Raw genomic sequence first — 15,124 nt, 5'->3', positions numbered from 1 at the left:
ACTGATATTTTCGTAAAGTTCAGCAGTGTTAAGATGACTCAGTGACTTTTAGAAAACGGAAAGTGATGAGTGAACAAAAGTAAAGGAACATATAAGCAAAAAAGAAGCTGGGCTTCACATTTATTTAACCCTTGTGTGGTGTTCGTATTTTTGTTACTCAGCCAGTGTTCATGGGTCTGGTGGACCCGCTAGAGTTTTGGCTTTCCAAATTAACACTATCAAACAATTTTATGTTAAATTACTCATCAGATGTTTACTTCATCCCAATTACAAGACATATGAACAGCAAACATGGTTAATTTTTTCCCTTTACCTTTGTTAGATCACATTTATGAATTAATGTGCTTCTCGTTTTTCTTTTATATAAAATGTTATAAATAAATCAGTTATAATCAAGTGGAGTGAGTGGAAAGACACAACACATTTACACGTGAAAAAATAATTAATTGTTTAATTTTTCTTTTGAAAAAAACTGAACACGGGTCTCACAGACCCGAACACCATACAAGGGTTAAATGAGTGAAGTTTAGCCCTCATTTAAAATAATATAGGCAACATTCTCACTGTAGAGGCGTTTGACTTATTGCATATTGTATAAAAATACTGTCAACCGGCAGCAGTACCCATCAGCCGTCCAGTAAACTCACTACGGCTCAGGGGTAAAAATGAAGTTCACTGAGTTTTTTCCCTAATAAATGCAGCTACACATTTTTTAATGGAAAAAGAGAAAAAAGTACCTTCATGAGAGGTATTTCATCAGTATGACATAAAAGCAGAACTTTTGAGAATTAATATTTGTCATGTCAACCTTGAACCGCCTCTTAGAACATTTTTGTGGCACTTATTTAGAGAAGTTATACAATGTTACTGGCTTTGTTTATGTTGCTGATAGTTTTTACTTATAAGATGCTTATAGGATGCTATACTTATCATATTTTTAACCTTTCCATTTGATTACTTGAGCTTTGAAAGAACAGATGATAAAACAGTGCAAGACAGATGCTCAGATTGTCTTTGAACAGTTATGTTGTGTCACTTACAAAATGTTGTCGACACTGAGTGGTCTAATGAGGATAGCGATGGGATGGAGGCCTGCCATCTGGAGACGCTTTATCGCGTTCCCTGATACATCCAGTATGCAGTGCTTGCCCTGTGGGAGAGACACGGAGTCAGACATTCTTTCTTCCCATACCCTCGCTCTCTTTTTCCCATTGATCGTGTCTCTGTCTCACCTTGTCAGCGACCTCTTTGACAGACTGTATGCTGGTTCCATACAGATGGTTGTTATACTGTCCAGCCTCGATGAACTTGTGCTCCTGAATCTCTCGCTCCATGAGCTCTCTGGAGGACATGAAGTGGTAATCTCTGCCATCCACCTCGTAGTCTCTCCGTGGCCGTGTTGTGTCTAAAGATCAGAATTTACACAGACTCAGGCAAAGAAATAAAATATCTTAGTGTGCAGTATCCTGCTCATGAGCACCTTAGTGCACATATTAGCCTAAAACATTAAGATTAAAAAGCAAAAACACAACATTATGTCGCATTAGGGACTCATCTGTCTTCAGGGTAGGACATCCATTTTTTGGGGGTTTGGGAGTCTCATAAAAATGTTTGTCAGTTTTTTTCTAATCTAAAAAACTGAATGAGGCAAACGTGACCCTTCACTGAGCTCATGAAAAATGTATTAAAATTAGGCATGACTTTGCGATTTTGATTTATTGCCTCAAGGTCATAAGGTTTGCAAAGCTCCAGTAACTGTTGCAGGTTTCTACTGGGATTTATAATGAACTAAAGGCACTCACGTGGGACGCAGGAGCCAAACTTGTCAGGGAACTCGGAGATGAGGTCATCGTTAACCCGATCTTTCATTGGTCCAAGCACGATGACTGGCCGTGTGTAATTAACTGAGAATTGACAAAAAAAAAAAAAAAAAACAGGTTCCGTCAACGTGTAAAATCCACTCCTCTGGAGTGTCTTTGAAGGATTCACAGTTTTAAAAAACTTATACCAGCCCTTTAACGCTGCCTGTCTGAAATCAGTCAGTTTTACCTTAAGTCACCTCACTCAAAAGAAAAAAACAAACTGGAAAGCGTGCATCAAGAGGACCCTAAAATCTATAAAAATTTTAATGCAGCTTGCTCCAGATGATTTATTTAATACAGCTAGGAAGTTTGTAATGACTGACCCACCGCTGCTTCAGTGGGATTTAAGCAAGCTACAGAAAGGTTCTCCAACTACCGGTCGACTGTTTTTTTTCTAAAATAATGAATTCTTACAAACTCAATTAATTACTTCCCCCAGGCATGTTTAAAGATGTTACAAAGTACTCTGCTTTAGTAATACATTGTCTAAGATGTGTTGATTCTTAAAGCTACATCAACTGATTTAAATGGTTTGAAGTTTTAGATTTTTTTGCAACGGCCTCGGATTCGCTTCAAAAATGCTGTTTGCAGGTAAACACTAAACAAACACAGCGAGCACTTTCAACACAATTTCCCTGTCAAAATGACAAATTCTTTCCAATGAGAAATGATAAAGATTGAAACACAGTTTTGAGTAGAGAAGCACTTTAATTTACCTACATAAGCTAAGCTAACACACATGAAAAACAACAACAAACCGAGGAGGAAAGGGAAGCCACTGACCTTCATGCTGCATGACAGGCTGGTAGGTGAGAAGGATCTCCTCCTGACCGGCTGTTTAAACAAACACAAATGAAGGACACATTAAAAGGACCAACACTTGACAACATATCACGCCCTGATTTCTACTTTTGGAAAAAGAGTTCTTCAACAGCTCTGGAAAAGCAGGCTGCAGAAGCAGAGAAATGTAAACTGTACACACAAAGACATGCACGTAAAACTAAAGTAAACCATAGCACACAATTACGCGTGACACACCCACAAGCACACACAGAGGAAAACCTACAGCCCAGCAGCTACATCAAGCAGGTGATGAACTGAGAGGCAAAGTTTAAAAGATCAAGAACAGAGTGAAGAAGAAAAGTACATTTAGGAGAGAGAGAGAGAGAGAGAGAGAGAGAGAGGGGACAGAGGAGGGGCTAGACTTACAGGAACTACTCTCATTATCACTGGTGCCAGAGTATACCAGCTCTGGAAGGACAAGACAGGTCAGAGTCAACACACACACACACACACACACATATATATATGAACACACATACAACACACACACACATATGTAAACACATGTACAAACTTGCATTCACTGTCGTGGTTTCACTTTTCAAAACAGAATTCCATCCATCCAGTTTCTATATGTGTGTTTCACTGTAATATCTCAATTATAACATCTACTGCTTAATACACAAGGAAAAGTACAACAATGCTCAGAGAACTCAGTCAAACTGTACACCAGTTGCATTTTTTCTGATATAATAAAGGGCAATTTCTAAGGTTTACTCCAAAACTGTTTTTCCAATGTCTCAGATTAAATGGGGCTATTGTAAGGGCACCTTTGAGCAGGATCTATATCTACGTATAAATTGACTTCTTTCCTTACATCTGCAAATTAAACACAGACTAGTACACACATGGTGTTATATATATTTGTGTAAATTAGTGATTTTTTAATATTTTGCTTTTTTGATTTGATTTTGCAATTTGTGTTTTAAGTAACAAAAGAAAAAAAAGGGTTTTTTTCTAGCATTACTGAAACAAAGACATTTTGTAATGTAATAAGTAAAACACAAATAATATCTCAATTATGTTTGTACATTTTCGTTTTTTAGCATAAAAAAATAATGAAAACCATGACCGAATTAGAACGCTGATTATTTTATCTTACTAATTCAATGTGTACAGCACCAATTCACAACAACAGTCACTTCAAATAGCTTCATACTATAAGATAAAGAGCGTAAAATATTAAAAAAGCAGTCCCAACAATCTTACAAATATCTGTCATGATAAGAGAGCTATTTAAAAAAATATTTCCCTATAAACTATAAGGAGGCATAACAGACTCCAATGAGCCCGTTTAGTTCGCTCTGCTCGTTTGAGGGTTAGAAAATGATGTGCAATAGTTTCACAGCTAACTCATGACGAAGCTAGAAAAGTTTAGAGATTGAGCAATTTAATGGGCAATTAAATTGAATAAAAAATTCAGGAGATTACCATGCATATTTTAAGTTGTCTTGCACTTTTTCTGAGGGAGCCTGTCTGTGCTTGTTTATAGACTCTAACTAAATTATCAATGTTGTAGCTTTTGGAAATTAACACAAACCTTTATTATCAAGAACCATCAAATATGGGCAAGTTCCACATTTCAGATGCCAGTATTAATTTTCTAATAGCTTTTACTTGCTGTAAATATTCATACTGGACATTTAAATGCGCCTTCTTGATGCATAAAAGTAAAACAATCCAGACCTCTTCTGTGCAAATGCACATTTGGACATTTAGCTGAACATAACTTATTCCAAAGTTGACACTTTTTTTTAACTTTGTAAAGTAAATTTTAAGGACGACTTACTTTAAGGTAGACTTGTACTGAACAACTGGTTTTTGGAGTACTGCTCCAGACTTTGTATGTTAGGTGTGTAATGAACTCTATATTTAATTGCACCCTATTACTTCTCCTCCAACTGGAAACTTAACAGAGTTTAGGTCTGGTCAGGTTTGAGAAAAGGTGGAATCATATGTGCTGACCAGCAGGTGTCGCTGAGAGAGAGAATACCTACCTTTATCATCCTGATCCTACAAAGACAAAGAGAGACGGAGAGAGACAGAGAGAGGGGGGTGGGGGTGGGAGGGGGTGGTGGTAAAGACACAATTAATTATCATATTGAAAATTATTCCAGGAGTATCTTGACTATTATCAACAGAAGCCTATTTGAAAGCTTTGAGCTCTCTACTGCGAACGCATATACCCAAAGTTTTAGAGAGCAAGAATAATTACAGTGTTAGTGCAGCAGGGTGTGTGTGTGTGTGTGTGTGTGTGTGTGTGTGTGTGTGTGTGTGTGTGTGTGTGTGTGTGCATGCTTCGCAATTTTTAATTATCATCTCTTCACCACACGGAGCTGCTGATTGCAGCGTTGCTGATTCAAACAGTGTGAAGAAAACAGAAGAAGGGTGAGAGTGTGCGCTGACAACACGGTGATATCAATAGCATGTGTTAAACCTGTGCTCAGCATCACACTGTGTAAAGTGTGAATAAAGTCACATTGTTGCCTCACCTATGAACTCAGACTGAAACTTTTCTACGTCACAAATATCTAATTAAAAAATGGAGAGAAAGCTGCCACTCTCTCTGTAGTTTGACTTTGAATTAAGGTTTCCCCCTGCAATTCTTTATCTACTAACAGGTGGTGTGGCTGTCACTAACAGGGGCAATGCAGCCAACCCAGTCACTGACTGAACTACAAATCAAATGCGATTTAAAGGCTCCATAAAGAATAGATTTTTTAATTCTAGTGCCAATTAAGAACTTAAACTTTATTAAAGTAATGCCAGATGCCAGAAAAATTGTTCATTGTTCATAAACAGACAACCTATCAAATAACACAAGGTTAAACTAAATCGATATCAGCAACAGTAGCACTCATGATTGCCTGTAGCTCTCTCTGAAAAGCGACCTTTATTGTCTCTGTCATTTACTAATCAATCCAGCAATCAGTTTCAGCTGTTGTTGCACTTCCCCTTATTATCTGTTATAGCTACGATAGGTGTGTACTGTTGGAAATTTTAGATGTTTGCATTAATCATGACCAAAGGTTTAAATAGTGACACAGCTGACCTCAGCCTGAAGCAGCTTTAGTTACAGCCTTTTTTTTTTGCTTTGCATTCTGAAAATTTCCTTTAAGTCCTGGAATAAAATGAATCAGCTGGAAATGAGCAATAACAGTCCTTATTGAGTTTTGGTAAAGTTCAGGAATAGCAATCCCTCATGTAGTTTTGCGATAAAGTCATGGTTTTAGGTAAAAATGCCAAGTTTAACATTGCTGTGGTTTGAAGAAACCATAGATTGTTGTTCGAACACAGCAGGCAATCAGATGACTTTAATTTTGTTGTTTTAACACCCAGCCTCCTTTCTTTGTGGATTTTATCACATCAAAATAGCATCACGCTGCTTCTATCAACACTACCAACAGAAAATCATTGTGATTGTTATATCCACTAGATATAGGTGTTGTCTCGTGAGAGTAAAAGCAAATGTTTGATGCGACTGGAGGAAATAACAAGCTGTTGTGCCTCTCGATTGAGCCTGCCTGTAGTGGAGCACAAAATAGCTTTTAGATGTTTACTGACACTCTACACATCTGTACTATTTTAAGCTCACACATGTGACCTTATAACAGCATGATAAAGTTGCTCTTTGTGCTTCAAATGTTGCTGAAGCCTTTAGAGAGAAAACCATTCTCTGTCATATGGAGACTATCTCTCCACTCCGTTACATAAGTTCGGGGTATGACCCCCCACATATGGAATATGTGGAGAGAGTCTCTCACTCAGAGAACCAAGGTTACAGCGTAACCGTACTTTCTCTGCAATTACCCTGCGCACAAAATATTTAACACAAGTACAGCCTGACGTTGTGCCTTCTGATCTGTAATCAGATTCAATTAGTCATTTAAAAAACAAACAACAAAAAAACCCCATCATATTTTGGTGGTGTCTACCTTCAGCTGTCAATCTACCAACTGTCAGAAAACAACCAACCAACTGCTTTGTTTCATCTGACCTACAGTTCTTAAACCAACACAATATCCACCTTACTGCTCAAAGTAAGAAAAAAATTAAAATAAGACATTTAATGTCATGTTTTTTCAAAACAGTAAAGTGCTCAAGCTTTGCTTTTTACTTCTTTTGACATTTTACTGTTATGTTCAACACCTTGAATTAAAGTATACTGGTTTGAGAACTGGTTTGAGTTTTAAGATTTATGACAAACATTCATACTCACTGATCTGTCCTGAGACCTGCTCACTCTGACTGTCTTTAACCTCGACCTCTCCTTCTTTTCTGCCCTGTGAATAAAGCAAAAGACAGGTGCAAACGTTAGGAGGCATGCAGAGAGAGGATGAAAAAAATATGAACAGCGAATCAGCTCAATTAACACCCTGAAACTGTAAAACGAATTTAACGTCACAACGAGTGTCTCAGGTTGTTATGGATCTGAAAGAATGATTCGAACAAAGCCACAAAATATTGTTTCATCTGAAAAGTAATTTTGCAGCTTACTTTATTGGAATGTTGAAACTGTATATCTTTAAGCATCAGTATGAGATTACGGGGGTTTAAAATAGCACTGAGAGGAAGCAGAGGGAATTTTGTGCACTTATCCAGATGTTATGTAAGTTGACAGCGAAGAGCTGATTGCATGGTCGTGTCCATTAATCTAAATGGGCTGTGATCACCTTAAAACAGGTGCAAAGGAATAAAAGACCGAGACGGCATCGAAACACCCCAGCATACTCGGGTGTAGAAGGCATTTCCTCCCTGTGAAGGTTTCACTTGCTCCTGCTGTGGGGACATTTTTGTCTCCTGTGTTTAAATTTAGCTTTGTCACTTCCTGTGCAGGACCATTTCCTGCTGGCGATCACATCCAACTCTAGAATTTCAAATAAGCTGAATCTCTGGGACCTGTTTCTCTGCTGCTTAGCTTTCTTTTTTAATTTAAAAAAGCCAGATGTGTCTTTGTAAAAAGTCTTATGTAATACAGCTTTTAGCCCCCTGATGTCTGTAAACAGCTCGACAACTGTCATTGACAAACCAGCAATAACGTAGTGAATAAAAAAGAACATCGCAATGATAACTAAAGATATATTCTGGGTTATCCTGTTCTTTGAATGCTGACATCTTTATAAGAGCATGCTTACAATTAACTTTATCTCTAAAAAATGTCCTCGGAAAAAGGCATGAGGAAACAAACAGAGCAGGTGAGCAGAAAGAGGAGAAGAAGCAAGATTAAAAAAAGAAGAAAAGCAGCAGACGAGAGGAAAAGGAGTCGAAGTTAAAGAGGAGTAGAATAAAGAGACCTCCATGGAAAAGAAGAGAGGAGAGCAGCAGGAGGGATGATTGAATACAGTTATATCAGAGGCTGAACACAGCTTACATTAAAAGACTGACTGAACTTTAATAATTACCTTTCATCATAACACTAATGCTAATAGCGCATAATCCAGCTTATCATTTTTAATATCCTGCAGACAGATAAATTGTAAAATCTAAATCTCTGGCAGACATATTCTAACATCTTTAACAATTTTCAAACTACAGCCTGTAATATATGAATTTCTATTACTTCTGTTTCTAGGCTGTTTTTTTAAACTATAACACAGTTATCTACGTAGCCCTAATGCTCAAGCCTCTGCTTTAACACCTCAGTCTATTAATACCTCTCTGTCAAACCCATATGTGACAATCTGCTCATTTCACTCACTCCTACTCTTCCTTGCCACCTTGAATCCCTTCTTTCCTCTCTAACACTCCTTCACTTTCCTTCCTTACACCCCATCACTTTCCACATCCCTCTTCCCCTGGTCATCGCCTCCCTCTGTGTCACGGATGGTAAAACGACTCGTCTTAAATTGTCTTCTCCTTGCACCTCAGAAATCTAACATCTGTCTGTCACCTCGCCCAGGGCGAAACAAGTGGAGAAGGTAGAAGGAAGGAAAGTTGGCATATATTTCCACCACAGGATTACATTCAGCAGATTCTTCGTAATGATGATGCTCGCAGTGATATGAGTCAACACAAAAACGACACTCTGGTGTAAAGACTGAAGCTAATTTGAAAATGAATCTCCGACCACGGATGCTGTCCCCAGGAAACAGCTGCCAAGCTGTCTGTATTTTAAACAGCACGGAGCTGAAATCCAGCGTCAAATTAAGTCAGAATGGGATGACACATTGAAACTAAGTAGATTTTTTTCTCTGTCTTTTTTATTTTGAGCCACAACAAACAAATAAAAGAAAAACCCATTTAGTAAATCATGAAAAGAAGATACACAGTCTTCCACCTTGATATTCCTCATGGAAAGGTGCCAATGTGAACAAACACTGTGGACGAACACATTTGTTTGTTTTCTTATTAGTCTTCTTAGTTTTCTAATTTAATTTTGTGAAGGTTTATGGTTGACTCCAGGGTCTGCTGTATAGTGGCCTATCACAATAAGCCTGGACAGACTTGTATTATAATAATCCTCATCCTAATGAAATGACTGAAGACCACACTGACGCTCATTCTGGTCTGGACTGTTTTCATTTGATTTAATCTGTATGTGTGAAAAACTTAATAATACTTCATTTTAAAGCCTTCTGAAAAGAGTCAGATTCAGATTTCTAACAGATGAACAGAAAGAAAATATAAGTGTAAAAGTTATCATTCAATATTTGTATTGAACAAAGATTCAAATGTGAACATTTTTAGCTGATAGCAACAACTCAAAACTAGATTTGAGGGAATGGGCGGACTTGACTTTAACGCTTCTACTTTAGTTAATAAAACAAAAATCAATAAAACCATCCACCCACTCCCATCTGAAACCCTTTGAACTCTGACCTCCGGCGGCTGGGGATGACCCCGACTTCCGGGCAGTTTGGGGGCGGGGGGCTGAGGTGACGGGCGGGCCACCACTCCTCTTCGCTGGCGCTGCTCACGTGGAGGATATCCCCAAAATGAAAGGGCAGGGCCTGATTGGGCGCGCTCAGATCCGAAGCACTTCCATCATAGTCAAACAAGGCCCTGCATGGGGACAGAAAACAAATGACGCATGCAGTTACACGCTCAGCTTCAGCGCGACAAGCCATTCTGCTGGAGGACAGGTTAGTTGATGACATATACATTTCATTTTGAAGTTTGAAACTAGATTTCTTTTCTCTAAACAGATAGAAAGACGTGCTGGAATAAATACAAGATGAAAAACAGCTGAGAACTGTTTTTCTACACAACAAATTATTTTTTTAATTACTAATTTATGACCTTGTCTTGGAGCACATGGCACCGCGTATGTGTCTGAAGTTGTGCACATCTGTCTGTGTGAGTGTCACTGTGTATGTGTGTGTAGTAGTCCGTCTCTGTGACCACAGAGATGCAAACCCATCCAGAGGGAAAAGACCTGGGAAAGTAGGCCAGCGTGTGTGTGTGTGTGTGTGTGTGTGTGTGTGTGTGTGTGTGTGTGTGTGTGTGTGTGTGTGTGCGCAAAGGAAGTAGAGCTGAAATAGCCAACATCCCCTAAAGTCCCTACTGCCTTCATCAATAAAACAGAACAGAGACAGAGAAGGAGAAACAGAAGAAAATTAGACAGAGAGGTAGACACAGACAGGCCAACAGAGAGCCTGACATTTGTACAAAAACACAGCACTTCGTGCTTTTTTAACGATACATCAAGATGATAAAAGAAAAGACTTGAGTGCTTTAATTTTAGGTGGAGGCTAAAAACTGACAGCCTGCATTAGTATTACTGTAATATATGTTAACAGGCGCTGTCTACCAGGACTGCGAGCAGGGCAGAAGGATTGCAGGTGAATTCACTAAAGTGTTCAGGGTGACGCTGATTAGCTGCAACAGCACAAAAGCTTTAGTTAAGCTGCTCTGTTGGTGACAGCGATAATTAGATTAGATTAAACCTGAAGCCGGTTTAAACTGTGTACAGTAATCATCAAACACAATATGTTGCCTGTGACAATGATGGTAGCACGATGCTGTGATACTTGATATTTACTGCAAGACAACCACTTATTATAGACGTATAATTATATAAACCTCTGTATAAACATTTTTACAGGCAGTCATATTTTTTAATGCTAAGCTGTGGTCATGATAGGTTATGGAAGTATAGAAACTGACCACTCACTATTATATTTATGATAAGCATGAACTCATTTTGATCTTTGTAGGAAAAATCAGAAGAAACTCTACAAAAGTGTTTAAAAAATGATTTTAGTAGACCACATGCAGCCTATAGATCTGTTGTAATGGGAGCTACTGTACAGTGAGATATTTAGATATGTTCCCATAAAGTCAAAGGAAAGTCAGGTATTCTAAATGGCATGACAAGGTAGATGAACATCACAAGCTGTAAACATAAAGTACTTTTTTAAATTAGTGGATATTTGCTGCAACAAGAAGCAGAAAATATAACATACAATAAAAAACACATCCCGCCTAATTTTGCAGCCACCAAGTTACAATGATGGATGGTGTGCAGAGTTATTAAAGTCGCAGCTATGTAAATATAATTCTGTTAAATCAGTTACAGGTTATCAATTACACTCAGTTTATTTGTACATGAGAACCTTTGAAATCTAATTACTCGAGGGAAGGGACACACATTTAATTACTGCAGCGTGTAGCCACCTAACAGACTGCAATTATAGCACATTGTGTGTGTTAACCTGTGGACATTTTCAACATTACATAACATGTAAATGCTATTTTTGTACAGCAATCCGATTATTGCCTAAATTGTGTGCCCGTGTGCCTAAAATCAATGACCTGTTCTCAGTATTACATTCATTTGAATTCCTCTGAGGAATTTGTCCAGTGGGGAAGCACACATGAATTACTGTAACCAGTCTGTAAAAGAAACGCACACCCATTGTGTTAGAGATTTTGCATAGCCAGCAGCCTTTTGTCCAAAGAGCACTGCAGTTTAACTTTCCAATGAATACTCATATAGAATTACTGCACATGTGCATATTATTTCCAGAGGTGAAAACGGCTGTGTGACACTGCTGTCATAGGCGAAACAGCCAAATTAAAGTAAACCCCCATTCACATGTAGATTAGCGGTACACAACATCACACAACATTAACTGCACGCTTGTGATAACAGACATTAACATTCTGCAGCACAAAGCTAAGAGAGAACAGCTTACCATCTAACTGACATTACAGCAGCACATGTAACAGCCTCAGTCATGTTCCCTAACAGGCATGCACTGTATGTTGATGCTGAGGAAGTAGAATGAGAGCACATTGTTGTTTGTTTTTTTAAATAATCCCCTTTTTTCAGAGTTTATCTGTTTATTTCTTCATTTCTATTTGTTTCATTTCAAGTTTTACATTATTTGTGGAATATAGTATGACAATGTCTAAGGCAGGAGAGTCAGGGGAGAAAAAAAAGGGGTGGGGGCGGGTGTGTAGTGGAAGGCGTAATACAAATAGAAATGCATAATGCATCGGCAACTGCCGCATCTGTAAGAAAAACAAACATACAACACCTGCAGCACAAACATTCGAAAATGCACAGGTACATAAATCAACAATCTTCTTGTGGGGTGTGTGTGTGTGTGTGTGTGTGTGTGTGTGTGTGTGTGTGTGTGTGTGTGTGTGTGTGTGTGTACGAGTGTGAGAGAGAAAGCGAGAGTGTCGATTGTGAGTGTGAGTGTGTCTTTGTCATGAAATGCACTTGAAAATGAGGGTGGAAAGCTGCAGCAACTCCCCCCAGGAGCCGGAGGCACACAGAGATGGATCTGGGAGAACAGAATCTTCCGCAGTCCCCCAAGACTACGGAAGACCTAAGGCCACAGATCTCAGTGATATCTGCGGGAGTCCCAGAAGCCCAGAGGCGATGGGCAGCTGACCCTGCCAGAGGCCAAACACCCCAGTACGAACTGAGATCAGGGCCCCAGGGCTCCAGGCGCCCAATACCCGTCTGGTACCCAGCAGAGCTCCCCACAGGTCCAAGCCGCCCCAGACCACCAAGGGAGTGGGTCAAAAAGAGTATATTTCTAACATATTAGATTCTCTTCATTGGTTCCCAGTTAAATCCTGAATCAAATCCTCCTCACATACAGGTCTTGAATAATCAGGCCCCATCTTAACTTAAAGACCTCTTAGTGCCATATCACTACAATAAAACACTTTTCTGTCAGGGTGCTGGCTTATTTGTAGTTCCTAAGATATTTTAAAGTCGACTAGGGGGCAGAGCCTTCAGCTTTCAGGCCCCTCTTCTTTAAAACATCAAAAGAAAAGGTACGTCATCTCTACTTTTAAGATTAGACTTCACTTTCTGATAAAGCATATAGGGCTAGATCAGGTGAGCCTGAACCCTCCCTGAGTGTTTCTTCTTCACTCACCTGTTTTCATTGTGCGTGTGTTTATTCTCCGCATTTAATCACGAGTTATTATTAACCTCTGGTTCTCTTCCACAGTGTATTTGTCTTCCTCCCCTCTCCCCCAACGGCTCGTGGCAAACACCCGTCCCTCTCTGAGCCTGCTTATGATGGAGGTTTCCTCTGTTAAAAGGGAGTTTTACCTTCCCACTGTGGCCAAGTGTTTGCTCATAGATGATCCTCTGATTGTTCCTGTTTTTCTCTCATATTATTGTCTCCGCGTTACAATACAGAGCTCCTTGAGGCAACTCTCACTGTGATCTGGAGCTATATAAATAAAACTGAATTGAATGTTTAAATGATACTCACAGATCTCTCAGATTATCAGAAATACTTTTGACTTTCTCCATTTTGACACAAAAAATCTGATCTTATGTTGAGATTCGCTTTAAAATATATGAACGTCTGGTCACCGGAGTTACTGGGGTGGTAGTAAAAAACTATTTGCATAACTGGTCCTGAGCGTACATTATTCCAACGTTTGTACAGCCTAAAACACAAAATTTGCCTTAGGGCTTTGTAACATATACAACCATACAACTCCCCTTCCCACAGCCTTCAGCAGAAAATGAATTCTAACATTAAATGTCACTATATTAGGTTGAAAAAAGCCATAAAATAAACTAAACTTTGAAACTATAACACTCGGTTTCAGGACTTGCTGCAGCATTTTAAAAGGCTTGCAGCAGGACTCAGTTCAGCAGACACAGCTCTGATTTTTCAGTGCACACATTCAGACCAAAGCAAGAATAAAATGATCTTTATATAGTATATGGACACCGACAGGTGACAGCTGACTGAGAATCTTTCTAATATACAAAAATAAAACAATAAAAAAGCCAACGAAGGATTCAGACATTTAAAATAAACTCTATACCTTCAATAAAGACAGGACATCATCTTTTTACTGCAGCAACCCCTGAGCCTTTCCGCAGTGAGATATACAATTACAATGCTACTGAACCATAGGCTGTGTTTAAAATAGACCATAATGGTGTGAATGTAAAATGAGGCAGGAAAGAAGAAGAATGGAGGAGAGGACACATGCTCACCTTTTATGCAAGGCCCAGCTGCACATACAGTGTGTCACTTTGTTTCAGTGACATTTCCTCTGACGAAAGGTTAGCCTGTCTTTTACACACAACATTTATGCACACACAGATCCTGTATACACACACAAGTACACACGGCAGCAGCCCACACGCACACACAAAGCCATCTGTCATGCGCCGACATCCTCAGCTCGACCAATCAGCTGCCAGTCTCACAGTGCAATTTGATTGGTCACTTCTGGGCAGTGTCCAGATATAGGAAGTTCTTGCACGACATTGATTTATGCTTTACGTGGGCTGTTGGAGGAGTTATTACATTACTGTCTGCAACCGTGAAAGATCCTGATTTTGAAAAGAGTTGGGGGAAGATTGCCGTTAACACTGACGAGGTGGTGGCTTAAAATATGTATTATGATAATTCTTATGGAAACATGCATATAACGTCTGTAACTTTGGGGTTTTGTACAGTGAAAGTGTGATTTGTGTCATTCACATGTCACGGTGAACTGTGATGTCATTTCTTACGACACTATTATCAGGTTAAAACTAAACTCTTACAGACTCGTGATTAATGACATCAGCCTTATCTGTACTTTGGGTTCAAGGATAATTAGGAAATGTTAAGAAGCACTGCTTGGCCGATGCCTCGTTAAAGCAGCAACATGCAGCAGACTCTCAGTTTCATTCGTGTTAACTTTGTTGAGAAAGAGCCCCCTAAATGGATGGTGGCCAGTCCCCTCAGACATAGTTAAAAGTTTTTCTCCACAGCAGAATTTAATTTAGGTGCACTCTGGTAGAAGACATTCTAATGCAGGCTTCTAATCATTTAATCAAGTGAGCAGTGGACATTTCTCCTCACTTTTAGCCTGAGCCAAATGAAAACAGTGGATGGGGGCACGCTTAATTTATGCTAATGATAATCATGCCTGCGGCTAACTACTTAAAAATTTAACAAACATGATGTCAAACAGCTGCAATGCCATGTTTCCTG

At 39.1% G+C, this 15,124-nt stretch overlaps 1 protein-coding gene across 6 annotated transcripts in view; it reads right to left on the bottom strand.

The window, feature by feature from the left end:
• Positions 1 to 15,124, bottom strand: part of LOC147309625 (discs large homolog 1-like protein) — a 112,781-nt gene that overhangs the window by 4,375 nt on the left and 93,282 nt on the right. For 4 of the 6 annotated variants that reach the window (XM_086269546.1, XM_086269548.1, XM_086269549.1 and 1 more), the window contains 8 exons: positions 9,525 to 9,707; positions 6,925 to 6,988; positions 4,703 to 4,718; positions 3,072 to 3,113; positions 2,646 to 2,696; positions 1,803 to 1,904; positions 1,233 to 1,405; positions 1,041 to 1,150 (listed from right to left, as the gene is read on the bottom strand). In XM_086269546.1, coding sequence (XP_086125672.1) covers positions 1,041 to 1,150; positions 1,233 to 1,405; positions 1,803 to 1,904; positions 2,646 to 2,696; positions 3,072 to 3,113; positions 4,703 to 4,718; positions 6,925 to 6,988; positions 9,525 to 9,707 — 741 coding nt within the window. The remainder of the gene's footprint in view (positions 1 to 1,040; positions 1,151 to 1,232; positions 1,406 to 1,802; positions 1,905 to 2,645; positions 2,697 to 3,071; positions 3,114 to 4,702; positions 4,719 to 6,924; positions 6,989 to 9,524; positions 9,708 to 15,124) is intronic. The other 2 variants (XM_086269547.1, XM_086269550.1) reach the window with 1 other exon arrangement.

The sequence above is a fragment of the Aulonocara sp. 'chitande type north' Nkhata Bay genome, linkage group LG17, assembly GCF_057382095.1.
Source record: "Aulonocara sp. 'chitande type north' Nkhata Bay isolate Kocher_YH1m ecotype deep benthic linkage group LG17, A_spYH_male_GT1.1, whole genome shotgun sequence".
In the NCBI taxonomy this organism is placed as follows: Eukaryota; Metazoa; Chordata; class Actinopteri; order Cichliformes; family Cichlidae; genus Aulonocara; species Aulonocara sp. 'chitande type north' Nkhata Bay.
The sequence above is the reverse complement of the archived record's forward strand: the minus strand, read 5'-3'. Positions and strand labels throughout refer to the sequence as shown.